The sequence below is a fragment of the Falco naumanni genome, chromosome 9 (assembly GCF_017639655.2).
Source record: "Falco naumanni isolate bFalNau1 chromosome 9, bFalNau1.pat, whole genome shotgun sequence".
Classification (NCBI taxonomy): Eukaryota; Metazoa; Chordata; class Aves; order Falconiformes; family Falconidae; genus Falco; species Falco naumanni.
In genome coordinates, this window is record NC_054062.1 from 35235767 (window position 1) to 35260890 (window position 25124).

The 25124-nt window shown below is 38.4% G+C and overlaps 1 protein-coding gene across 2 annotated transcripts in view; it reads left to right on the forward strand.

The window, feature by feature from the left end:
* Positions 1-737: 737 nt before the first annotated feature.
* Positions 738-25124, forward strand: part of RUFY2 (RUN and FYVE domain containing 2) — a 28467-nt gene continuing 4080 nt past the window's right edge. Inside the window, exons 1-17 of one of the 2 annotated variants that reach the window (XM_040605333.1) lie at positions 738-822; positions 3553-3726; positions 4215-4332; positions 5734-5835; positions 7122-7245; positions 9397-9458; positions 10058-10123; positions 11209-11278; positions 12461-12562; positions 13348-13464; positions 14074-14241; positions 15713-15810; positions 19790-19909; positions 21723-21852; positions 22434-22528; positions 23553-23601; positions 24559-24636. In XM_040605333.1, coding sequence (XP_040461267.1) covers positions 819-822; positions 3553-3726; positions 4215-4332; positions 5734-5835; positions 7122-7245; positions 9397-9458; positions 10058-10123; positions 11209-11278; positions 12461-12562; positions 13348-13464; positions 14074-14241; positions 15713-15810; positions 19790-19909; positions 21723-21852; positions 22434-22528; positions 23553-23601; positions 24559-24636 — 1677 coding nt within the window. In that variant the 5' untranslated portion in view covers positions 738-818. Of the gene's footprint in view, positions 823-3552; positions 3727-4214; positions 4333-5733; positions 5836-7121; positions 7246-9396; positions 9459-10057; positions 10124-11208; positions 11279-12460; positions 12563-13347; positions 13465-14073; positions 14242-15712; positions 15811-16709; positions 16928-19789; positions 19910-21722; positions 21853-22433; positions 22529-23552; positions 23602-24558; positions 24637-25124 lie in introns of those variants that run through there. The other variant, XM_040605334.1, reaches the window with a different exon arrangement.

Genomic DNA, 25124 nt, shown 5'->3' on the forward strand with positions numbered 1-25124 from the left:
TCATGGATGTAAGAAATAGCCCTGTCACCATGGGCTGTGTTCTGCCCCCGTGCTGCCCTCCTCATTTGCAAGCTCCAGGCTGATACTCTTTCTCGGGGCTGTTTTCGTGTGGTCTCTGAAGCGGGGGGAGGGGGAGTGCACCTTTGTGTTCTGCAGCTTGCATGTCACCCCTCGGAGCGGGACAGGGGCAGTGTGATTTAAGGCAGTGGCTGAGTACAGCCAAAGGTGATGCTCAGGAGATCCCGTGTCTGCGTGACTGGTGCTCAGTGCTGAATGCCTCGGCCCTCTGCGCCTGCACCATTTTTTTTGTTTTGTGCTGAGATTCATGACAGGGGTTTTTAAAGAGTAAAAATAAGACACTTGAAAGGAGCCGCGATACGCGTTTATTTAAAAGACCAGCTTTTATTCCCGGTACACTAATTTTCAAGGTATTTTTCTAGAACAGTATTTCTCCAAGGCTGGATAGTGTGTGTCGGAACACCTGCTGTTCGTTGGTGTGGATGTAGGGGTCGGAGCTGTCGCTCACAGGGGTAGAGAAGGCTCAGGCTGGTGCTGGTAGCTGCTTGCCCTTAGCAACGGCCATGGCTGCTGAGAGCCGGCTCCCGTTGGTGCGGCTGGGCGCCCACCCTGCGCGGGGCCAGGCCGCGGCGCCGCCCCTGGGGGGACCCCGGAGGGCCGGGCCGGGGGCAGGGCGGGTCCTCCCGCCGCCAGGGGCGCCGTTGGGCGCGGGCGGAGGGGCCGGGCCCACGCAGCGGCGGGGCGGGAGGGGCCGCGGGCCCGCAGGGAGCGGCTGAGGCGGCGGCTCCTCCTCTCCAGCCATGGGTGAGCGGCGGCTGCGGTGCCCGGGGACGGGGGCTGCGCTGGGTGGGGGGCGCCGGGGCCGGCGGCGGGGAAGCAGGGGCCCTGCGGCGGGCGCCCCTCAGCCGCCGGTGGTGCCGGCTGCCAGCGCGGCGCCCGCACTGGCAGAAAATGTCCGCTGCGGCGGGAGCGGGGCTGGGGGCGGCCCGCGGCCTCGGGGGGTGGTGGCGGGGGCGGCCCAGAGCCGGGGGCCCCGCGGTGTGTCAGCGGGGGCTGGGCCCGGGTGCTGGCGGCTGTCCGCCCGCCCCCGCCGGTGGCTGTGCGGTGCGGGCGGCGCCCGGCTGCCCAGGTGTGGGTCGGGGGGGCCGGGCGTTCGGTGCCGAGGTCGCTTTTTCTGCTGGCTGTCAGGTGGCGTAGGGACACCTTGTCCAGCCTGTAGTCGTAGCAACTGCACGCTTGGGTTTATTTTTTTTTCTTTTTTTTTTTTTTTTTTTTTTCTTCACAAATACTGTTTGCAGTAAGGGATTACTTATCCAAACTGGCTGGGAGGTCTCTTGGGCCAAGCCTTGCCCCGGTGAGGCCGGCGACATCAATGCCACTTGCAAATAGTGCCTGTCTGGGCTGCTGCTGCAGGGTGAGCGCAGCCATTCGGAAGCCCTTCGTAGCTCGTTTTGCTCCACAGACGTACAGACTAGAAAACATGTTCTGTGAAATTCTAAATCTTGATTATTTTTTTAAGAAGCAGGTGAAGAAATCGGCAGGTAAATCACACTTTAAAATGGACCTAAAATGTGTTTCTCCCTCAGAAAGATGAGGCAAGAGGGCTGACAATTAAAAGGACAGTAGACATGCAGGTCTGTCTGTGGGACGGATCATCTCCAAAAATCAGAATGAGGTCACCTGAAAAAGGAATGTGTCAGGTGCCTTTGGGGAAACAGACTGAGTACGTGGCAAGGGAGAGCTGCCCACCTGATGTCTGAATCGAACCAGGCTTTTCCTACAATAATATTCATATTTAGTAAAGCCAATAGCAAACCTTAATAAAAAAGCAGAAAGCCTGACATGAGCTTCACCCACAGAAACGCTCCCGTTGTTGCAAGCCCCCATCTGTTCCAGCCAGGCTGGTGCTGCTTTCGGTAGGGCTGGTTCAGTCCCTGGCGGCTGAGCGGGCGGGAAGTCAAGAGACAAACCAGTGAGCTGTGACCATTAACTGGATAAATTTTTGCCAGAGTGCTGTCGCTAATTGTCTGCTGTGTCTTCTGACATTTTCAAGTGTTCTCTGTTGAAGTACTGGTAAATTGAGAGACTATAAAAGTAGTTTTTAAGGTTATCTTGGGTACATAATCTCTTTTTTTTTTCTGGAAAACTGAGGTTATGTTGTATGGTAGTAGTAGGGTAATTTGATATTTGACAGGCAGTTCAGAATACAAAAAATTAGAAAGTAATTTTCAAAGTTTCTAATATCTAGATACCTGAAGTTGCGGTATGCGAGAAATGAGACAAGTCATTTCATTGCTGTTTGAGAAACCAAGAAAGTACCCATCTGTTACGGTGATTCTTTTTGCTTTGGCTTTAATGTATACAGTTCTTCACGCTTTCTGATGTGCGAAGAGATAGGGTCAATACTTGAACATACAAATACTCAAATTTGCAGAGGAAGAGGCTCACATTTTTTCTCAGACACAGATCTGTAGAGGTATTTGACATCTGTGTCTCAATGTCTTAACAAATGAAGGATGCAGATAATATTTTTTGGTTTTTTTTACCTCATTTGTTAGACTTAATTACAAGTAGCAGAAGACAGTAAATCATCATCCTTTTTTTGCTTCTTTCTAAGCTACTTAGATCATGGTGAATAAGCAGAGGGTTGTTTTGTCTCTGTTTCAGGCTGACAAAATAGAGGGTGGCCTGAGTGTTTGAACTGCTTCATTACAAATGAAGATCGACTAAGAATCTCCTGAACGCTGGTTTCAGTAGCAGGAGCTCTAAGAGGAACCTTGTCCATGCTGTCAATTAAGATGATTTTCTAAAGCTGTGCATTTTTTTTTACTGTCTACATTTAATCCCCAAATGTGTTTTTGTAGCATGTGTTTTGTGCAGTTTACCAAAAACGTTTTTAAGGTAAAGCAAAACCTTTAGTTCTTAAGTTTTCTTGTGTAGAAAATACTTTGTAGCTATAGTCAAAACTGAAATTTCAGTATGTACTATTTCCCTGAAACTGCTCCTGGTTTACAGGCTAAGGCCTTGTACAGCATAAGAAGGAAAACATGTGTTTATGTTGCTATGAAATTAAGACTAGAGCAGAAAGTGATTATATATAAGTATGATGTCTTTTTTTGTAGGTAGACTATAATACCCCAAATAGATACTTATATTAATAGGAATTCGATATGATAAGGGCACTGGGTGCTGTTATGCAGCAGAGTTTTTGAGTGCAGCATTGATGCCTCTGTTAATTTGCAGTTACTGACTGCTGCAGAAATGTACTGAGACAACACAGTACCTGAGAGCTGACATTGTCTGCCTCGTTTTTTCATTCATCTATTAGAACAATGTAGGGTCTGTAAGGGTGTTTGTTGGAGTGGGTGCTTTTCTGTAACATGGTGGTTTATAGTGCTTACTAAATTACTCCCTTGAGTTTACCTAGAATAAGGTAAGTTGTTCTTTGACCAAGGTGGTCATGAAGCATTTTATTATTTTGGGTCTCTTCTAAAACTTGAACCGTAACTGTTTTTGTTTTCTTTATTGTCTTAGCTGTAAAGGACCCTACAGCTGTAGAAAGAGCAAATTTACTCAACATGGCTAAACTGAGTATCAAAGGACTCATAGAATCAGCTTTGAGCTTTGGCCGCACTCTGGATTCTGACTACCCACCTTTGCAGCAGTTCTTTGTTGTCATGGAGCACTGCCTGAAGCATGGCCTTAAAGGTGTGGTAATTGCTCTGGCTGCATATTTCTCATCCCAGACATGCCATCTTTCTTCCTTCCTTTCTTGAACAAGATAAAATCAAAGTGTGTTACCTTGCTTTAAGAAGTGAAGAAAATATACTCACCTTTTTATAATTAATAGTGTCATTATTAATACGTCACAACATATGTTCCCACATTTACCAGCTTTTTCTTTTCTATATCATTTGTTGTTAGTCATCCAGGGATTATCACAACTGCATGCATGTATGTAGCTTATATTTTTAGCTAGCTTTCGTTTTTATACTATTTTGTTCTAGTACAGCAGTTTTATGTTCACAGTAAAGTGATTTGGAAGATGGCTTTGGATCTGGTGAACTGGCCAGTGTCACAGTTATCAATCTCTAAGTCTAGACTCAGCGGTTAATGCTTTCATCACACCAGCTATTTTGAAGGAAGCTGCTCCAGTAATTGAAGTTAATTCAGGTATTTAATTTTTGTTTTCCTAGTAAGAAAATCCTTTCTAAGTTACAATAAAACCATCTGGGGTCCTCTGGAACTTGTGGAGAAATTATATCCAGAAGCTGAGGAAATAGCAGCAAGTGTCAGAGATTTGCCTGGCCTTAAGTAAGTAGTATTGGTAAAATACAGCAAGAAAATAAAGGACCTGATTGAGAATTTACAGCTGTCTCATGATTTCATTTGGCATTAATCAAGTCTTTGAACATCTAGCACATGATACTGGGGAGAGCACAGGTGAATCTTGCTGGCTTTTCGTATTTTGCACAAAACAGCTAAAAATGTAGTATTTTTATGTTCTTTTCTGATGTTCCTGGGAGAAAAGCTTTCGGAGTGGTGGACAAAAGCAGTGCAAAAAGAAAAGCGTTTTGTATCAGTCTGCAGTCTAGAACTGCAGCAAACTTTTGAGTCTGGTCAGCAAAGGCTGTATAAAAACAAAGGGTAACATACTGAAAAGTATTAGGCAGCTTTTCAGATTCTTGTGTGTAGGGTCTGTCTCAAAAGTAGATTTATGCTGTGAACTACAATCTCCTCCCATTCCTCTGCATTCTGCTTTTGTATTTAGCTATGTAATTGTCTGTACATTAAATTCCAAAAGAGTTTGGTACATTGTGATTGGTATATGAGAGCATAAGGGTTATAATTTATAGCTTTAGACCTTTATATCTGAAGCACGTAGGTATATAAATGTATCGGGTCAGATGACATAATACCTTTTGACAAGCGTGTTGCGCTCTTCCTATCCTGACATTGCAGGCAGTCTAAAGGTCCACGTTTAATTTGTTGGGTATTAATATTTGCCAGTTACATCCATTTTCATCTTGACTTGTCCTTCTAAGATACCACTGAATTTGTAAACAGGTATCAGTTAAAGCTAGAATTCACTATGTGTTGTGTGGACCCAGAAAACAGGATTGGAAAGGCAAGCTTGTGTGATGAGTTGTAATGGACATTTGGTTATTTTTTTCACAATTCCTCTGAAGACTTTATAAGGAACTTGCAGAAAGGAGTCTGAATGGTTGCAGACATTTTACTGCAGCTAGAAACGGGACTTTCTTGATTATCTTTACAGGCACTGTCAGGTTATGAGGAAGGTGCTTACAGGAAAACAGCACCACTCAAAAATTCTTTCCATGCTGCTAGCCTTGCGCTGTGTGAGAACAAAGCACATTGAAATATAACAGTGTGTGGAAAGTTGCGTGTTTTCACTCTCTGAGCAAAACAGTTAATTTTACTGTCAGGTTCTTGTCCTTTCTCTGTTCCTGTTCTTTCCAGGGTCTGCTCCCAAGCCCAGCTGAGTTGAGGAAAATTTTTCTGATATTAACCCAAAGCTTGGAGTCAAAGCCTAGACATTACGGCTTCCCAGACTGCATTGCTTGACTAATAGTTTAGAATACCCTGTCAGAAATACCAGTTGTTCTACCAATAGTCTGGTAAGATGTTTAAGACAGTGAATTAATTGATATATTGTTGATTTGGGACTGTTTGTCTCCATGCCCTTTTTTCCAGAACACCGCTGGGCCGTGCCCGGGCCTGGTTACGGTTAGCACTAATGCAGAAGAAAATGGCCGACTATCTTCGCTGTTTGATCATTCAGAGAGATCTTCTTAGGTAAACAATTAAGCAGATTTTGTTTATTTTTACAGGTTTAGTCTCCTGGAAAAAAACCCCTATTATTTTCTATTTGATGCTTTTTAATGTATCCTTAGTGTAGCAAAGTGTAGCTTCTGGGCTGTGGGCTGATTTCGCCCAGTCCTCAGGGTAGAGGGACCAAACCTTGCTGTCTCATCAAGATTGAAGACCAGCTGAGGGGCAAAGAGATGCTTCCTTCCCATCACGTGGGAGAGACTGTTCTTTCATGAGTGAGGGCAATGGGGAAGGGCTCCCGCTGCATTCTTCCACCATGCAGAATATGGATTAGAAACCTCTGGAGAGGAGAATGAATTCACCCCTACCATATGCATGGTTTCCTACTGAGCTGCCATCGCATGGAGGACTATTGCTTTAAACCTTCCTTTCACAGTTCTAAAACTGGCATTGCTCTCTCCTAGTGTAACTTCCTTGTGGTGGGGTAGTTGAAGCACAAAGGGAAAAAACCCTTGTAGTCTTAATTTTAGTTTTATAACCTATACATATTTTTAAGACTTTTCTTGCATGCCTGGATAATGCTGGTATGTCAGGATGACATTGGTGTTCAGCAGCTATGGGCTTTTCCATTGAAAGCACAATTTGTTTCATAGAGTCTTAAACTTTATTTAAAAAATGCAAGGAGGAGGACATAAATGTTGATATTCTGTTTAGTGAAGCGTTTTTCTTTTAAAATCCTTGTCAGCATTTTAGCCCTTTCCGTTTCCCTTCTCTTGCCCATTTAATCTCTTACTTGGCTTCTTTAATTTCAAAATGTGTTCATTAAAGTCCAGACTTTTTCTCACACACGGTAACTTTTTTACCATTTTTCCTTTGTGTTCTCTAGTGTTTCTTAACAACATAATAATTGTCTGACTCAGTGTGGCCAAGCATTCATCTGTTGTAGTATTCTATTCAAAAGTGGCTAATAACAAGTATATAGGGAAGAGCTTTTTTTTTTTTTTTTTCTTTTTTTTTTCTAAAGGCAAAATAGGTCTTGCCCCCCAAATTCCCCAGACCTTCAGCAGCTTGTGGCTCAGATATCTGGAGCCAAATGTAGTATCTTTGATTTTAACAGCCTCTGAGACAAACCATGCCCTTTCAGTTTTTAAATATTTAGGAGGTAGAAGTATGGGCAGACCCAGTTCATCTTTAAGGATGTTGGAGTAAGGCTAAAATGAGAGAAACAATTCAGATTTAGGTGTCATGTTATTAATTTATTGGATGTGAATATACTGTATATACCAATAAGATGCAATTTTCTTTAACAGTGAATTTTACGAGTATCATGCACTAATGATGGAGGAAGAAGGAGCAGTTATTGTTGGGCTATTGGTTGGGTTAAATGTGATAGATGCTAACCTTTGTGTGAAGGGAGAAGACCTAGATTCACAAGTAAGTCCATACAGGTAAAGTAATGTACATGCAGTCTATAAGATTTTTACGTACAGTGAGTTTTATTAGTATGGAGTTGTGACTTGTTAAAAATCTTTAGTACTAGAAACTGCTTAGGGCGTGATGCCGCTCCTTGATCAGTGGGGGGCTGGTTGCGTTACTATCAGTTGGGTCAGACCTTTAGAAGTTGATAATTGTCAAGAGTGCAAGGGTAACATCTTATGCTTTGTCGTCAAATGCATGCATAGTAGCAATACAGAGTTCTTTCCATTTTAATTGTATCCTTCCTCTGCAGGAGAAGTATAATTCCATGACCAGTTTATCCCAGTCAGTCCATTTATTGTTGTTTTGGAACATATAGGAATGTTTCAAGGACCTGAAACAAGAACTTGCTTTGCATAGTGTAATAAAAGACCTCATAAGAGGGTGACTGCTTTCAGTCTGCAAAACAAGACTTGGAATTCTTCCTCCTTTGCAAAGTGCTTTGACTTTGAACTCTGATCTTTTCCAATAAAATGTTTGCAGATTCTTTTTAAATAAAGTCAGCTGCACAAGTATTTATAAGCAAATGTAGGCTGTGTTCAGTCCCGATTGGGCTTTTTTCCAGCTGCTTTGTGGAAAAAATCATAATAGTTTGAGTATTATTGTGTTGCAGCATATATTTGATGAAAAAGCAATTTCTGTGGAACAGAAAAGTTACAGCTAATGGGGTGGGTGTGCTGTTTAATCATAGGGATAAGTTGTCTTTGGTTGTTCATTCTAGTTATTGTCTAATGCTTTAGGCACTGATCTTGCATACTGGAAGGTGTAACATTGAGAGGTGTGTAGTTACAGAAAACTTAATAATTTGCTTTTCTTAGTGTTGAGAATTACTTATGTGTATTACAAATCACAAAAATCTGTTTCTAGCGACACCTTTGTTACCTAGGTCACTTGGTGGCTTTGCTGTATGAGGGGAGATAAAATGTGATTTTAGAAGGTAGTAGTGGCTGTTCCGATGAGGTTTTAGAGTAATTCTCCCTGTGAAGAGTAGTATAAATAACGCACCTTCTCAGAGAAGCCAGAGGAAGCAAGTTGTATTGAGCAGAAAAGAGAAACATCTGAAGGATGATGGAAGCTGCATCTAGGAGCATAGTTTTGGTATGTTAGAAGAATGCTATTCAGTGGTATAATGTGTATATGTACACACGGAGAATTAAAACAAAGTGACCTTTATAGAGATAACATTTTACTTTTTTATAGACATAGTATTTTGCTTTAATAAGCAAAATTATGTTTTTTAAAAACCTTGTGGAGAACAAGTAGACCATCATAGGAAACTGACAGGAGAGCATTGTGTAAACCACGGAAACATTGGACTTAGCAAGTTACTGGTATTCAAAAGCTAAAGGGATCTCAAGAAGGAAGCAGTAGATCAGATAAATTGAAATACTTTGTGAAAAAATCACTAGAGGCCGAAAAGGAAGGGTATTGGTAAAGCAAATGTGGTTAAATACTTTCGTTAAGTTTGTAAATAGAGTTGGAAGCAGAACTCCTGGTAATGTTATTTGTAGTATATATGATTAAATTACAATTGAATAGAAAATGAATTAATTAGATTCAGATTTAGAAAGGTTTAAAAAAATGAATGTGGTTGAGTTGACACACCTGGGAATCAGCAAGTGTGGAGAGGTATTATTTGGCAAGGAATACTGAAAAAATAAACATGGGGGAAACATGAGTTTGGGAGATGTGTTGTGATAGCAAATCATATGAAACATTACAGACAAATTACCACAACTCTGCTCAATCAGTGATAGGGTTGAGTAGTATCTGGTGATTCCCCAAACAAAGTCTTCCTGTAAGTTCTTGGCTAAGCTCAGTCCCCTGAAGTTGTCTTTTCTTTGGGATTTGATACATGGCAAATGGTTAATTTTGTTCAAATGTAACATAATTCTTAACAAATATGTGAGACTACCCTTCAAAAAAACAAAACCAAAAATAAAACCCTAACAACAAACTTGTTTAAAATGTTACAGTTCATTTTTTTTGAGCTTCTGGCTGAAACTGGACCAATCTTAAAAAAGTTGATGTAACTACTTAGATACAAGACTGTGAATATCAACAGCAGTTACTTATATGATATGAAACTGTACATTTGCTTTCCCCTAGGTTGGGGTGATCGATTTCTCTGTGTATTTAAAGAGTGATGATGACATTGGGGGTAAGGAAAGGTATGTCCTCACAAAATACCTCAGACTTTGCATGTTAACAAATGATTTCTTGACTGGTGCCCTGCACATTATAGAAATAAGTCAGACTCCCTAAAAGTGAAGTCTTCTGATCTCATGCCTTGAGAAAAATGGTGTGCTACCTTGTTCTGTATTACTAGTTAGCTGGAAGAATATTTGCACTGTGAAGCAAGCTTCAGCGACGTTACTTACTTACTTTACCTGATGGACAGTATTGGAGGATTGCAAGGTGGCAATGAAAAGGAACCTGCTAACCTTTAAGTGCTCAGCTTGGGATTTAGTCAGTGTTTCGAAGAATCAAGAGTTATGGCAGAGTAAACATCCTTTTTCTTTTGCAACTATGTGTATGTTATGTTTCATGTAGAGAAACTGTTTGCAGTTAAAGCATTTGGGATTTTTTGTCTCTCACTGATGTCACAACATGTAAGTTCCTGACTTAATGGTTGTGAGTGAAGTTGCTTCCTTTCTTTTTAAGAAGCACAATTAAGATGGACATTTGCATATTAATGATATGTATATTTTCAGTACATAGTTCGCTACATCATTTTGTTGAAGCAGATTTTATTATGTGCTTGCTTTAGAAATGTACAGATTGCTGCCATTTTGGACCAAAAGAATTATGTTGAAGAACTAAACAGGCAACTGAAGTAAGTATTACTTTGAAGTATGCATGTCAGGCCAAGCTTACAGGTAAAACACCTCAGATTCCTTTTCTAACACAGCTTTGTGAGAGAAAGGGGTGCAGATTCTTCATGTTTAGACTGAGGATGTAGTGAAGTTTGAAAGGATACGCACTTCTGGAGAGACTCAGGAAGTCTCTCTGTTTTCATGCTTTTGTTTTTGACAGTCAGAACCTTTGTTCCTCAAAGAAATGAAAAACAGAAGGCCAAAACTGATCAAGGCCCTCACAGTTTATAACTTCACAGGAATGAAAAGCTTGATCTGGATTTTAACTGCATTCTGTTTAATAGTTCTCAAAAAGTGTTATGGAGTGTTCTGAGTGAATCCACATGGTTTTGGTTTTTTGCCTTTCATAATATTTTAGTTTGTAGCTTTAATGCCTGGGACCAAAACTGAGTAAGTTTGTTGCTTGCTGGCAACTACTTACATGCTGTAGGTTGTGGTTCCTGTAGAAACAGTTTTCAGGAAAGCAGCCTTTGCTGGATGGAGCAAACCTAGTCCACCACTTTATTTATTGTTGTACAAATATAGCAACAGTGATTGTAATTCTCTGAGGAGTATTGTACAAAATTTAACATTGTGAGGAGCTAAAAAAGAAAAAGCCTACCAAAACCAAACATCAAACCCACAAAGAACTTTTGTAGAATCTGTAGTATAGCTGATCTTGATCCCTTTCTGAAATATAATCATATTTTTTAACTTCTAATGCTGTTAATCCCGATCATTAGTTACTATGTGGCTACTGTTGGGGTAAAGATATTGTGATTTGAAGTTGTGTCAGTCAGTGAGCAGAAACCTTCAACAGGACAGAACTGAGTGTGTCAAATATGAGCAAAGTAAAAGGTAAGGAGAAAGGAACTGTCACAATTAAGAACAATTGCATTTATTCAGGTGAGCCTGCATGTATTGAGTTTATTCCTGTATGCTGGTTTTTGCAAGAGATAGAGATAACCCTGGGAGTTAATCGCTGTACCTCACGTTAAAGCTTTTGAGCTTGTTTGAATGAATTTTGATGTAATTTTGAATAACATTTTTTCATTTTCTTTTTCAGTAGCACAGTTAGCAGTCTACATGCAAGAGTTGATTCATTAGAGAAATCAAACACTAAACTGATCGAAGAGGTATTATTTTCTTTTAGTAACGTATAACAGAAATTATTTACTCTCAAAGACTGTTTTTCTAAATAAACTTAGATTATTTAGTCTACATACATTCTGTATAATATGTTCCAGTAGCTGTATTTTGACTTGAAGAAAAGGTGCAGTAGCTGCAGGAATTTGAAGTCAGCTTGCCTGGGTAGCCTGCAGCATCAGTAAATTAATACTGTAGAACATCACCATTTCCCATTTTGGACAAAACCAGAAGAGAAATTGTTCTTGATGCCAGCTGTCAGTCTGATTTTGTGCAGATGACTAGTCCATAATAGATGACACCAGTTGCTACAAAGAGATGGAAAGTAGTTCACTAAGCGATTTCTGTTACTGTTCTCAGCTTTAGCCAAAGGATTGTTTCTTGCTTACTTACCGTATGCTTGTAGCAGTTTTTAGCCCTGTATAGCTCTGGTTTTGTATTTATATCCTGTATTTCCAGTTATCTGTGATGCTTGACTAGATTCCAATATTTTTAGCTTTATAAGAGAGACCACAATTTATTTTAATCCAAGCTGCTTGAGAAATAGTTAATGAATTGGAAAATTGAATTGTCTACATTCAGTTGTTGAAGAGATAGCTAGAGCTCACTGTGAATATTGATATATCCAGATAGAGGGAAACCATTTTTTATGAACGTTAATTCTTAGATTATTCTGGTTCCTTTACAAGCCTTTAGCTCAACTGTCTACCTGTTTTGATCAGCTGGTTTATAATTCTGACATTAAGGCATATACTGTAGGACCCAGTTATAATGTTTCCTTTTTTGTTAATACGTTTTCTTTTCATTTGGGAGACACTTTCTTTTGTAAATTGCTCAGTATGATATAATAAGATGTCCAAATTGAAAGAAAAAATATAGGATGAGGAAAGGGAACTGAAGGTCTTTAAGTCATAATGAAGCAATGAAAAGAAAGCATATTCTTTACCAGACATGAAATAGTGAAGAATCTTGGAATATGCATGCTGTTGTGTAATGGAAGTGACACTAAACCCAGGAACTTTGTTTTCTTTAAAAACAGTTAATCCTCTGTTTGGTAGACTGTGAGAATAGAGCAGAGATTGTCTTGGTCTTGCATTCATCAGAACATTTTTTTCTTTATTCTACACACAAAAGCAGTCATACTACTTTTCCTTTTCTTCTTTTCTTTTCAGTTAGCAATAGCCAAAAACAATATAATTAAACTTCAGGAAGAAAACCATCAATTAAGGAGTGAAAATACTCTTATTTTGATGAAAACACAGCATCATCTAGAGGTATGTTAGTTTTACCACATGTAACATAGTAACGTTGTATGGTTCATTGTCATTCAAACGTGCTTACATCTGCAACTTGAAGTACACAGTAGCTGGGCCAAATCTAAACCAGCTCTTATTACGGAAAGAACCTATTAAATTTGAGAAGCTTTTAAAATGGCATAAATTCATTGAAATTCTAGGACTCTAGATTGCTTTATAACCACATGCAAATTTTGTAGCATTTTTCCTTGCATTCTTTCTAGTTTTTTTCCCTTTTTTTCTTTAGACTATAAGCTATATCTAAGAGCATTTAAGGGCATGTTATCTGAAAATCTTGTCAAAATAGTGTGTATTTTAGTTGGCAAACTGTCTATTCTGACGTGCCTCATTATATAGAATGTCATTTGGAGTAATCTTATATACGGTTGCTGAGCTTTTTTAAGCTGTGATTTATAACTCCTTATTTAACTTCCTGTATATTTTACAGGATAATTGGTAAAAGCACAGGTTAATCAGATATTTGGATTGCTCAGTACTGAAACGGCTATGCATTAGAGTGACTTACTGAAGGAGGACTGTAATGCAGTACAGATGTTTATTTTCCTAGATTTAGTCAGTTCTCATTGTAAAACTAATGACCACATAGCAGAAACAGCTTTTCCCATGTTTGTACTGTGCTTGGAGAATATGTTTTTAAGCCTTTATTCTCTGCTGCCCCCACTCCCTCCCTGCCAAGTGTTAAATTTATGCTATTAATGGCTAAACTTGTGATGATGAAAGATAGATTCTTTGTATCTTTGTAGGCAACTAAAGTGGATGTTGAAGCAGAACTTCAGACTTACAAACACTCCAGGCAGGGTTTAGATGAAATGTACAATGAAGCACGAAGACAGCTTCGAGAAGAATCACAACTTCGACAAGTAAGTGTTCTTTTCTAGGATTACACAGCACTTCTAGAAGACATTATGCTTGAGAAGAGTCAGTATAAAAGTATAGTTTTGCTTTTGCTGAGATTAGATGCTGCCTTTAATTGACTTTAAATGCCTTTTCTCTAACTGTCTATAATAAGAAGGTTTTTTTAACAGAGCAAGCTACATCAGTATTTCTGTAAAAATGTTGCTAAAGCATGGTGAAGCAAATACAATTTCATTGAGAAATTTTTAGGTAAGTTGTTAGCAATACTGTATGCTCTGTACGTGTGCTAAATCTTTCATGTGAAAATAGAAATCCTTTAGTTCTATTTTTGTAATTAATACCTAGGCAACTCTGTGCAACCCTGGGCAGGGTAATGTCTTATGTGAGTTGTATTATCCCAAAGTTAAAAACCCCCACATTGGTCACTAAGTGCATTAACATGTGATGTTTATGAAGTGGATAATTTGCAAAGTTAAAGAAGGGCAGGATTTCTGAAGCGGTGAAATGGGTGGTGCTGCAGCTCTGTTAGTTAGCTTTTGCCTTCTTCAACACAGAGATAAAATGTTGCATAATTACTTAAAGATTGTGTGTTACATTATGTTTGTGTTTTACAGGATATGGAGAATGAGCTAGTGGTTCAAGTTAGTATGAAACATGAGATAGAACTTGCCATGAAGTTGCTGGAGAAGGACATCCATGAGAAGCAGGACACCCTCATAGGCCTTCGACAGCAGCTTGATGAAGTTAAAGCAATTAATATGGAAATGTACCAAAAGCTGCAGGTAAAGGAACAACCTGCTGTTAAACTGATGAAATGTTTTTGATGGGAGTGAGAGATGCATTACCATTTTGTTTAGTTAAATGCTGCTCTTTCCTTAATTTTTGGTTTGTTTCTACTTCTTAGGTCAGCTTGTCATTTTGGAACATTAGCGATGCAAGCATGATTTCACACAAAGTAGTTCATAAGACAGTCACTTAATGTTAGTGGGTTTATGGGAGAAAAGAGCATAAGAATAAGACCGTGGCCTAATAACATGCTATATGAAATAGAGAAAGTAATAGTACATCTAGCAGTAATGACACTTTTTGGCTTGCATTTTATAAAAACCCAAGAGAACGTAGGCATGTAGTGAGGAGTTAAGAGACCTGAACTTACAAAGTAAGGAAAGGCATTTGGAAAACAAGGTTGTGCTAAATGGAAAAAGCTAATTACAGGGTGGTGGATTTTCTTTAATCTGTTAACAAATTAAGAAAATCTGTAACAATGCAATGCTTCCTTGGGAGAATATGGATCTTGGAGACCCAATTTGCAGTTAACAAATGACCAAACACCAGGAAGTTTAGCAGTTAATTATTTATATTTATGCTGAACAGAAATTTGTTTTATGGAATAAATTACCAAAACCGCGCAAGAAACCAGTCAAATCTATGCCAGAATGAGCAGAAAAAAATTAGGATGCTACAGAGAGATAATTGAGATGATGGACAAAGGGTGCTGCTTTTCAACCTGCAATTGTGAGGAAACTGGACCAGAGGAAGAGAGATGGAAAGAAAAATAAGAAGAGACTGTTCTTCTGTATGTTAGGATCTGTAGGATTTTGTTTTTCTTCTAAAGCTGTACTACCGGGGACTGTGGGTAACACTGACTTCACTTAATGGCATTCAGACCCACTTCCTGGGCAGAGTAAAACAGTTTAATTATGCCTGATCTCTGCTGTTTGGGAACCAGTTGATAGTGTTGATCTGTATAGCAAGGATAATGCTCTACCTTTTGTTCAGATCTTCAAGCTGTGGTTTTAACAGCTCTGCAAGCAATCAAAACTGTGAAGTGTGTTAGTAAAATTCTTAAAAGATTTTTAGGCACATATGGTAGTTTGCTAAGAGTTGGAGAACCTTAGTGATTTCCAGGACTAAGCATCTTGGTTCTTTATTAGTAAGGTTCTAATGAGCTACTTAAAAAGATGATCAGTGAATTTATGTTGACTTGCAAAATGATTAAGAAAGGAAACAAAAATGAAAAGTGTATACTTATTTAAATGGCATCTATGCTTGCAAAGTACAAAACTACAAATTTGCTAGGCATAAAATTTTAAGTACTGTCAACTACATTTTTTAGATGGGAATGTTTAAAATTAATCAAAACCTGAAGCCATTTTAACATCTTTCCCTTCAGGTACTGAATTAAGAAAACCCCATGAGGTAACAGTGTAATAATATATATCTACTTCAGTTTTAACCTTTTTTATACCACAGGTTTCTGAAGATGCTATGAAAGAAAAGAATGAAATAATTGGTCGATTAGAGGATAAGACCAATCAAATTAATGCAGCTATGAAACAACTAGAACAAAGGTACAGGTCCATCTTTTGGTTTTCTCCATTCATGTCTCCATCCCTTTACATTTTACTGCATTTCCTACAGTTGCCACTGAAATGTAACTTTCAACTAGAACATTTAAAAAGAACCTTTCTGAAACTTTTATTAGTGCTTTACTGTTCGATTTTTTTTTTTTTTTTCTTTTTAAAAAATACACTTATTTTAAAGACAAACTTAATCTTTCAGTTTTCTTCCTCCATCATCTTTCTTCTGGCCCTAGGCTTTTGTGCTGGTATTGAAAGTTGCTCTTTCAGCTGTTTCAAAATTCTGATTCTTTATTACCTCTTGTTTCTCCGCCTCCTCCCCCCCCCCCCCCCCCCCGAATGAAATGCAATAGAAACCAAAGCATTAACCTTGCTTATACTTAAGCGTGTGCTTAATATAAACATTTAATGCCTTCATGGATCACTGCTGTATTTGCTGAAGCTATTAAAATTATTGTCTGTTGCTTTGGAAGTACCATTATTTTCAATGATGTAAAGAGTTTTTACATGGAAAGGTTGAAAAGTGAAAGACTACAATTTACAGTATCTAAATTTACATTATGGTTAGACTGCATGTATTACATAATATTAAAATGTGATTTGTACATTTTAATTTAGTGGTCTATATGCAACATTGATCTTTTTAAATGTAAAATATAACATATCCATAAGCCCTCTCATGTTGGTGTTTGACATGTCTTTTTTTTTCATTTAAATCTGATTATGAAAAACATGGTTATATATTAAAAAAATTAGTGACATGAATATTCTTTTATTGACATCCTTTTTCCCTCTTTTTTCTTTTTCTTTTTATCCTTTATCCCAATTTTTGTTTTTACTATTTTGCTGCCTTCATCTGTCTTTGATTTTTGTCCACTGCATTCATGAAGTGACAAAGATCTGTTAACTCAAACTAGGACTATTGCAATGTCATTCGTCAAATGTGCCAGCAATGAAGCTCAGCACCAGTACAAACTTGTCAAAGACATATCATTCTGAAAGTTCCTCCAGATCAGTTGTGTTTAAATAACTACTGATAAAATACAACTTAAGAATTTTAAAATTACAACATTAAATATCAAGTGGTATTAGAAATCCTGCACTGTAACTGATCGTAGCTGGGTTCTGTTTTGTTTTCTGAAAGAACATCATCTCCGATCTCACTTTACCCCTCTTAGGAGAGAGAAAAAAAAAAAAAAAAAAGAGTAAACTACTGCACTATTATTAAGCAGATGTGAGCTAGTTTTTTAATGCTATTAAATCACTTACTATTTGTCAGTTTATTTTAAAAGGTTAGCCATCTTTACTTTGACTGTACGTTTTTATGACCTTTGTTTCTAATTAGTGATTTTTCCTATTCTTTGTGTTACTAATAGATTTAAAAAGCAGCCATTCTGACTAATATTTCCCTTCTCCCCTGCTTATTTCTTTCACTTTTAGGCTGTATTAATCCAAAAAGCATGCTCTCTGTTGGGTTTTTTGGTTGTAACTAGCACTGTTTTCTTAAACAGAGTGCTGTATCAGAACAATATATTTTAAAAAAGATGGTGATGTCAACATATATGTTCAGTATGTACAGTGGAAGATTTACAGGCGTTGGAGATAAAACAGCTAAAGCACAAATTCCATTTTGCTGATGTGATGTGGGGTAAAATATTTTCACGGAATTAAAATGTGTTTGGAGCCTGGACTTGGATGGGGCTCCAGACAGCAAGGACAGCCTGCTCTAGCAAATTCTGTAGCTGTGACTCCTGCCTAGAACAGCTGCACCATGATAGCTACAGTGGAAGTTGTAGTAATAAAAAGGATTTACATTTAGGGCCCAGATCCTAAACCTGTCTAACTTGTTTGTCAGCTAAGGATCTTGCCTGTCTGTGGCTGTCTACACTGTAGTCATAACCTATGGTTTTGTCCAACCCCTTTTCCCTCTCTCCGCCCATCACTAAGCAGTCTTTGCAACTCATATTTCTGCTTTGAGTTGCTGCTTGCCTGCACCGCAGAAATAAGAGAGTTTTAGCTGCTGACTGCCTTTGATACGCTTTCCACTGTTTGCTCTGAAGTGTGGAGGGGAAGTTGACTGGGAAAAGAATCTTGGCGTCTTTCAGCAGAAGGAGATGAGTTTGCAGAAGTGGCGGCAGGACACAATAATACAGAAGGCTTTCTAGTCCGTGGTTATATAGTACCTTATTCCTTGGTTTGGAATTAGAAAAAGCCTTTTAACATGGGATGGCTACTAAAAAATAAGTACCTCCCATCCTCAAAGAAAACCCAAACCAGAAAGATGGAATAGAACGACAGGTAGACCATACCAGAAATGGGAGCGTTAACCATCTCACAGTCATCTATGCAAACAAGTATCTGCCTCAGTATCACCTGAGTTGCAAATTCTGCTGTGAACTGGGTCCAGCTCAGCATTCAGTTGAATTGGAGCAGTGCAGTTAGTCTTGGTGCTAGTCTAGAGGATGGTGCTGTAGCTTGGCTTGGCTAGCATGTGTCTTGGGTAGCAAGCTGCCTTTCTACCTTGGTTGTGGAAACCACACTGCAGTTTAATCTGTGATTTAGGGAGGACTTTAACTTGCTTTTGGTGTTACTGTCTCGTGTAGCTTCGTTCAGCTGCTTCTGCCCAGTGAATTGGCCCTGCTTTTTCCCAGTATTCTCCTTTCCATACATGTTTTGGCCCTCTGTGTACTACTGTTGCAAACGTGACCAGGAACATCCTTAAAACAACTGGTATAGTTGAATGAGATAGTACACACCTCATAAGGTAGTTTAATTCCAGCCTTTTCTCGCTGGTTTACTGGCAGCTTTTGGAAACTCCTGCTGGTGCAACCTCATCAGCGGAAGCACAAATGTAGACAAATTGCTGACTTAATTTCTTTTTAGATGACATCGGGAGTTGTGAGTTACTCTGCATTCAGCTAGCTGCTGGGAAGTGAGGAATCAAGCACAGAGAGAGCCTATCACAGATTTCTCCTACCACTTACCTGAGAGGCCTTTAAAACAGTTTTGTTAAACAGGACGCAGGAGGTGGGGACATTCCAGTGGTATTTTACAGGCTCTTTTACTCTCATGCCTTTTCATTAGGACAGGTGTTGCCATGATATAGCACAAATTGCATTTTAGTACCTTTACTTTTGTTACATTACATCCATCTGTTTCTGGACTGAAGAAGGTGACTAAGCGGAGAGGAACCACATTGAACTAATGGATTCCAAGCGGAGTACTAGCTGAAGCAGAAAAAAACCCCTGGAATTCAGAAAGGAAAGATTAAATAAAAGAAATAATCCCTCATTTCTTGATTAATCAGTTTTATTTATTTTGTCTATAGTATGGAGCTATTTTAACCAGTGTAAGAATGCATTATTTTTAATACAGACTATTTAAATTGAATAATATGATGTAGTTGAGGTAGTTGTATAAATGTAGTGGGACCTGTCAGGGTGTGTCTTGTTGTATTAGGCTAGTTAATTTTTTTTGCTGCCTGATCGCAGTGCTCTATATTCAGCCTTGTGCCTGAATTGTTTTGAGCTGCTTTTGCACAACACATGCTCTGCCCTGTCTTAATGGGTGATTAGTACAAGCCAAGTACTTTTACAGGATTTATTTGGGGGGGGTGAAGCTTCCAAAAATAACACATGAACATATGCTAAAGGGAAAAAAAAGAAAAAAAGCATTAAGGTATATGCTTCAATTCTAAAATATGTATCATCCTGCTTTGTCATCTGTTATTCACGAACATAAAATAAAACAGTGATTACTTACAGTGATTACTTTCTTACTGTATGAAAAAACAGGAGCTAGTTCTCTAGGCATTGTATGGATTTCTCGTTTGAGTTTGTGAGTTTCCCCCAAACTTTGTTTTTATTTAGAAATGTTTCTATTTCCCCATTTTTCTTTTATTTGTCTTCTTCACCCTCTACACCCTAGTTCTAGCTTCAGTTTTACCCAAAGTTGATTTGAATTACACCAGATTGCAGCAAGCAGAGAAGGCTCAAATGGAGGCTGAGGCCGAGGATGAGAAACTTAAACAGGAATATGTGAATAAATGTGAAAGTCTGCAGAAAGAATTCTCCCAGAAGGAGAAACAGCTGTAAGTATATCTTTCATGTTTGGAAGTACAGTAGTACACATTCTGCATTGCAGTGCGTCGTGTCTTAATACAGGCTGGTTGTGGAATGGCTTTGAACAGAATATAAATACTGAAAATCTTCATGTTAGGTACTGGCAAGGTGGAAGAATATATGCTATTACAAGAAAGTCAAGCTGCCTTTGGTTGCCTCTAAAATGGTGTGCAGCTTGAAAGCTGGGGGAATAACAGCATTATTTTTTGTCTAAAAGTGCCAGCTTAAGTCACAAGGAAATTAGCATTAAGTGGGGGAAAATACATAGTGTAGTAGTAACAGTAGTAGATGTATACACAATTAACAAAACTCACAAGTATATAGTAGTATGAACTTAAACAGAAGTGGCATAAGAGTAGTATAATTGATCAAGCTTATGAATAACGTAGAAATGCTTTAACTTACCACTGGGCAGGAAATAAAAAATTATAATCCACTGGAGTCTTAAAAAGTAATACAAAAGCCAACCCTCTAGTCTTTCTCCTGTTAAATCCTTCAGTACCAATTTAAATAAATACATAATGTAAAAAGCTCCCTGTAAGGGCAGGTGTTTTCCCTGTTTGGAAAGGTAACAAGTAAATTCTTTAAGCCAGTTCAAATCTGTGGCACCAGAAGGATTCGGTTTTAAAAAAATAGTGATTTCCAATCTATTTATTAGCCCACCCTACCTCTCTTACAACTCAAAATGTTAATAAACTTGTTTAACTGTCATACAAATGTTCACTTTACTACCACAGTCATCTTTGCAGATTTTGGCAAAAGAACAGTTCAGACCCCAGCCTTAGAATTCTGCAATTCTGAAACCTCAAGGTCATGTTCACTTCTGAACTTTTCCAGCCAGATGCTGAGGTAGTGTCCCGAAATGTAAGTTTTTCCTTTAAAAATGGGTTTGATTTTCAAACAGGAAAATTCATGTGGATACAGGTTTTCCATCAAAAAAACCTTGCATGACTACTGTCAGATTCTTTCCTCTTTTATTGTGTTGACACAATTTAGATCTAGAAAGTTGAGCAGTGCTTCCATCCTTTGGTTTCTTTGCAACGTTCTAAACACCAGCTCTTCCATGAAACTGATAGTGAAATTCCAGCTAGAGTGGATCTTCCATCAGAGTAGCCCTAATTCCTTTAACTAGACTCTAGTTAAACAAATAGTTTAGATCCTTCTTTATGTTGAACCTCAGCTATGTAGAAAGCTCACTTAAATAGTAATTTAAAGTCCTTCCTCCTTTATTTTCAATTCTGTTCAAAATGCCATAAACTTTAGTCTAAAATAGAAGTTTCACATCTAAGGGTATAATATTAAATGACTTTTTATGTGCACCAGAGATATATGCCATCGTTGTCAGCATCACCAAAGGCAGTGTGGTTGGTTGGTTCGTTGATTGTTTTCAGAAACAAGCTGTGTGAAGTTAAGGGGGGCTTTGCCTTATGCATGTTTCAAAAGCACTTTACAATTTTGTGGTTAATCTTCTCTTGCTCATTTATTACAAAGGTCAGCTCTTCAAAATTATGCCATGTTCTTGGTCCTTTCAAAAAGCATATATTTTTTTAAAAAAGAATCTTTAAAAAAGCATTTTCTGAATGACAGTGTTTTGTTTTGTTTAGTACCCTGATGTCTGAAATATTATGATATTGATGCAGTATTTCTGTTTCAGAAAAGGTGTAAGATGATCATTTGTTTATTATGATAATAGTATATCGCACCCAGAAATAAATGTTTTTGTTTTTTAAAAATGATACTCTTATGCACAGTGATTGTTTTGTTTTGTTATGCACATTTTAGGCTCCAGCTGGAAACAGATTTGAAGATAGAAAAGGAGTGGCGGCAAACCTTAGAGGATGATCTTCAAAAGGAAAAGGAAACTGTATCTCAGCTGAGAATAGAGACCCAAGAAATAATTAACCTTAAAAAAGTAAATTCTGCAGTAAAGCTTGACTAGTAATTTAGAAATTGACTGCAAAGTTAATTATGAACTTAGATGTGGTATTTTTAAGAATTTTTGCAAGTAGATAAGAAAGATTAAATGCATTTGCACAAATAGGTTAAGAAAAAAACATGTTTATTTTACTCCCCATTCAGTCCTCAGATCAGAACTCAGTGTTTTGAATAAGGAAAAACGAAATCCTCGTTTTCCTTTCTCATTGGTATCGAAGGCTCTGTTTTCTCCTCATAGGAAGTGCTTCAGCCCCTCTCTGACTTAGTATCCGTGGCTCTGTAGTAGTGTTGACCTCTGCAATCAGTTGTTTTTCTTCCTGGAGAGAACTGCAGAAGCAAAAATGCTTCATCTCTTGGGATCTAAGAGAGTTTAATCCTGAGTTGTTGCTGTTCAAGTTGGATTTGGGAATCTTAATAGAGAGCCTGATGGGTCATTCATTCACTTGACTTTCTCAGTAAGGTCAGCTTTGGGTAGTAGCAGTTTTCTAGGCAGTAGACAAATACAAGTTTGAGAATAATTGGGGGGTTTTGTTTGTTTGTTTTGTTTCTTGTTTTAAGGAGTTCCTTAAACTCCAGGAAAAGAACAAACAACTGAAAAGGATATGTCAAGACCAAGAAGCTGCTCTCCAAGAACTGGCATCCAAGCTGAGCGAGTAATTTTGTTATTCATGATCATGATTATTTTTGTCATATAAACTTTAATTAAGAAAAATAATAGGATGGTGGTCATGTGAATTAGGCTGTATATGACAGTATTACCTAGCTAGTTATCAGTTAGATTAGGTCTGTTTATTTTTTGGCGGGTGGGCTAGCTGTGACCTTATGGGTAGTTATAGCGCTCTGAACAGGAAATCCTGGTTTAAAAGGACCTGCGGGCATTAGGAGTTTTTTTGCTCTGGAAATGGCTGGCTAGTTTGCATGTTGTGGCATTCCCAGAGAAGAACCCATATAGGAGATAACAGCTCTGTGTGCAGCAGGAAGGTGCTGATCTCTTTGTGAGGGTGCACGCTCTTGGATTCCTTTCTGTGAAGAGATGAAGATTCTCTGTATGACAATCATAGCTCATTGTTGCCAAGTCTGTAGAGGATGTAAGGGGTTACTTTATCAAAACTCCTTTGGACTGTAGTGAGCAATAAATTTTTGAGCACAGCTCTCGTTACAGTTACATGTTAAAGTTTTACTTAATGATCTCTTGTCTTCTAAGTAGTTTTGCTGTGACTAGTGTGGACTTTCATGCCCTGTAGAATAACCTAATATGTATACTGTGCCTCCGTCAGTCCTGAGTGGGTTGGCACCGGGTGACTGTGGGGAGGCTGGTTTCTCCATAACAACATAACACGCTCTTGTACAGGGCCAGAATTTTTTAAGTTCTGGTTTTGCACCAGTGCACCGTGCTAGCTTTAGGTATTTGCACAGAGCTGTGCTGGTACAAATACCCACATAACCCCAAGCAAACTTCCAGCCATTTGAGGGTTTCTGAGCTCTTTGGAGACAGCGTGTCTTTGTATAGTGCTTAGTATAGCAGGGCGTGAGATTGATTGCATCCCTTCGATGCTGCTGTAATATAAAATACTAACTAAAAGTTCAGAGTACTTAGTTTTTTAAGTACCTACAACTTTTGTTAATTATGGTGTAACAACTTTATATTAAAGTTTAAAATAACATCTTATTCTTTAGATCAAAGCTGAAAATAGAAGATATAAAAGAAGCAAACAAAGCATTGCAGGTTAGTAGTATTTGGAGGAAAAAGAAACTTGAATTTTTGCCTGTTCCCTTTGAAATATTTTGTAAGCATGAGAAGACTTCTCTCCAACAGCAACTATTCAGAAGAGATTCATCATATGATTTCCTCCAGTGGGAGAGAACCACAGACACCCTGTAACCTCATGGGGAAAAAGATACTCAGTTGGTTTGGATTTTTCTCGTTTGATGTACAGCTATGCATTTTGACACTTTTCTTGCAATGGTATACCCTTCTGTATTTTCCAAAGTGTGTCTGGGGCAGAATATGCAGACAACTGTGCTTAAGTTGTCTTACTTAATGTACTACTACTCAGTGATCAATAAATATTTGATCAGCCTAGGAATTAAGTAAACTTGTAGCACCAAAGCTCGTAAAATACAATCTGTAATGTCAAGAGGTTTGGAACTTTTTTGAAGATCTGCAGGGAACACTTGAGAGCAGAGATTTTGTGTTTGATCATGTGGTGTGTCACCTTGCATGTTATTTCAGTCAAAGTAAAGGTGTCTGAAATGGTTTTGTTGATCAGATCCCTGTTTTTATTAATTGGTTTTGACAGAAGGAAATTAACAGTTCTTGACGCTGTCCTGGTTCTTTTGCTTTCATGCATCTTGGGGACTGATTCTCTGTGATGGGCAGGGAAATAGGCTTCAGCTCTGAAACTTGGATACCTTTCTGCTTTTCCCAGCTCTGCCACTGACCAGCTTTACTACCTCGAGCATGTTCTCTTTGCATCTCTTCCTGCTCTGTCTTGTCTCATAAGGTTTTGCCGTGTTTCAGAGCAGTCTTGTACTGCTTTAGAGTGTCTCTGTGATATTAGACTGGTCTTGGGGCATTCAGCAATTCAGGCAGTAAACATACTGCTGTTGATTTGTCTTGCATCCTGGAACCCAAAGTTTAACTTCATCAGATTATATATAGTTACGATAATTTTTTCTCTAGGGCCAGGTTTGGTTGAAGGACAAAGAGGCTACACACTGCAAGTTGTGTGAAAAGGAATTTTCTCTTTCTAAAAGGAAGGTAAAACTTTAACAAAATTTCATCCAACTTGTTTACATGTATTATGAGAAAAACATTAATTGTCTTAGAGGTCTGGCATGAAATGTCAACACTCAGATGAATGCATAGTTATTTTTGAGATGTCTTTCTAGTTCTCTGATACGTACAATACAGCTGGGACCTAATTTCAAAAGAAACACTGCCGTTTGGTGACGTGCCACAAAGGAGCATGCTTAAAAATTATTCAACCTACTTTGTGGCATCATCATCTCAAACGCTTGTCAGCTCTGGCACTGTTACAATTTGACATCTGTGGAAGTCTTTTTATGGCATTTTTTAAATAGACAAATTATGTTTATTGTTGTTTTAAAGTAAAATGTGATATTAATCTTTATGTTTTATTAATGCATGCAGGAATTTTTGTGTTACCGTATTATGTTAAAACTCAATTAGCTACCAGAGAGAAGCATCCACTGGCTCAAATGCCATTGCTTATATTTTTATATAGC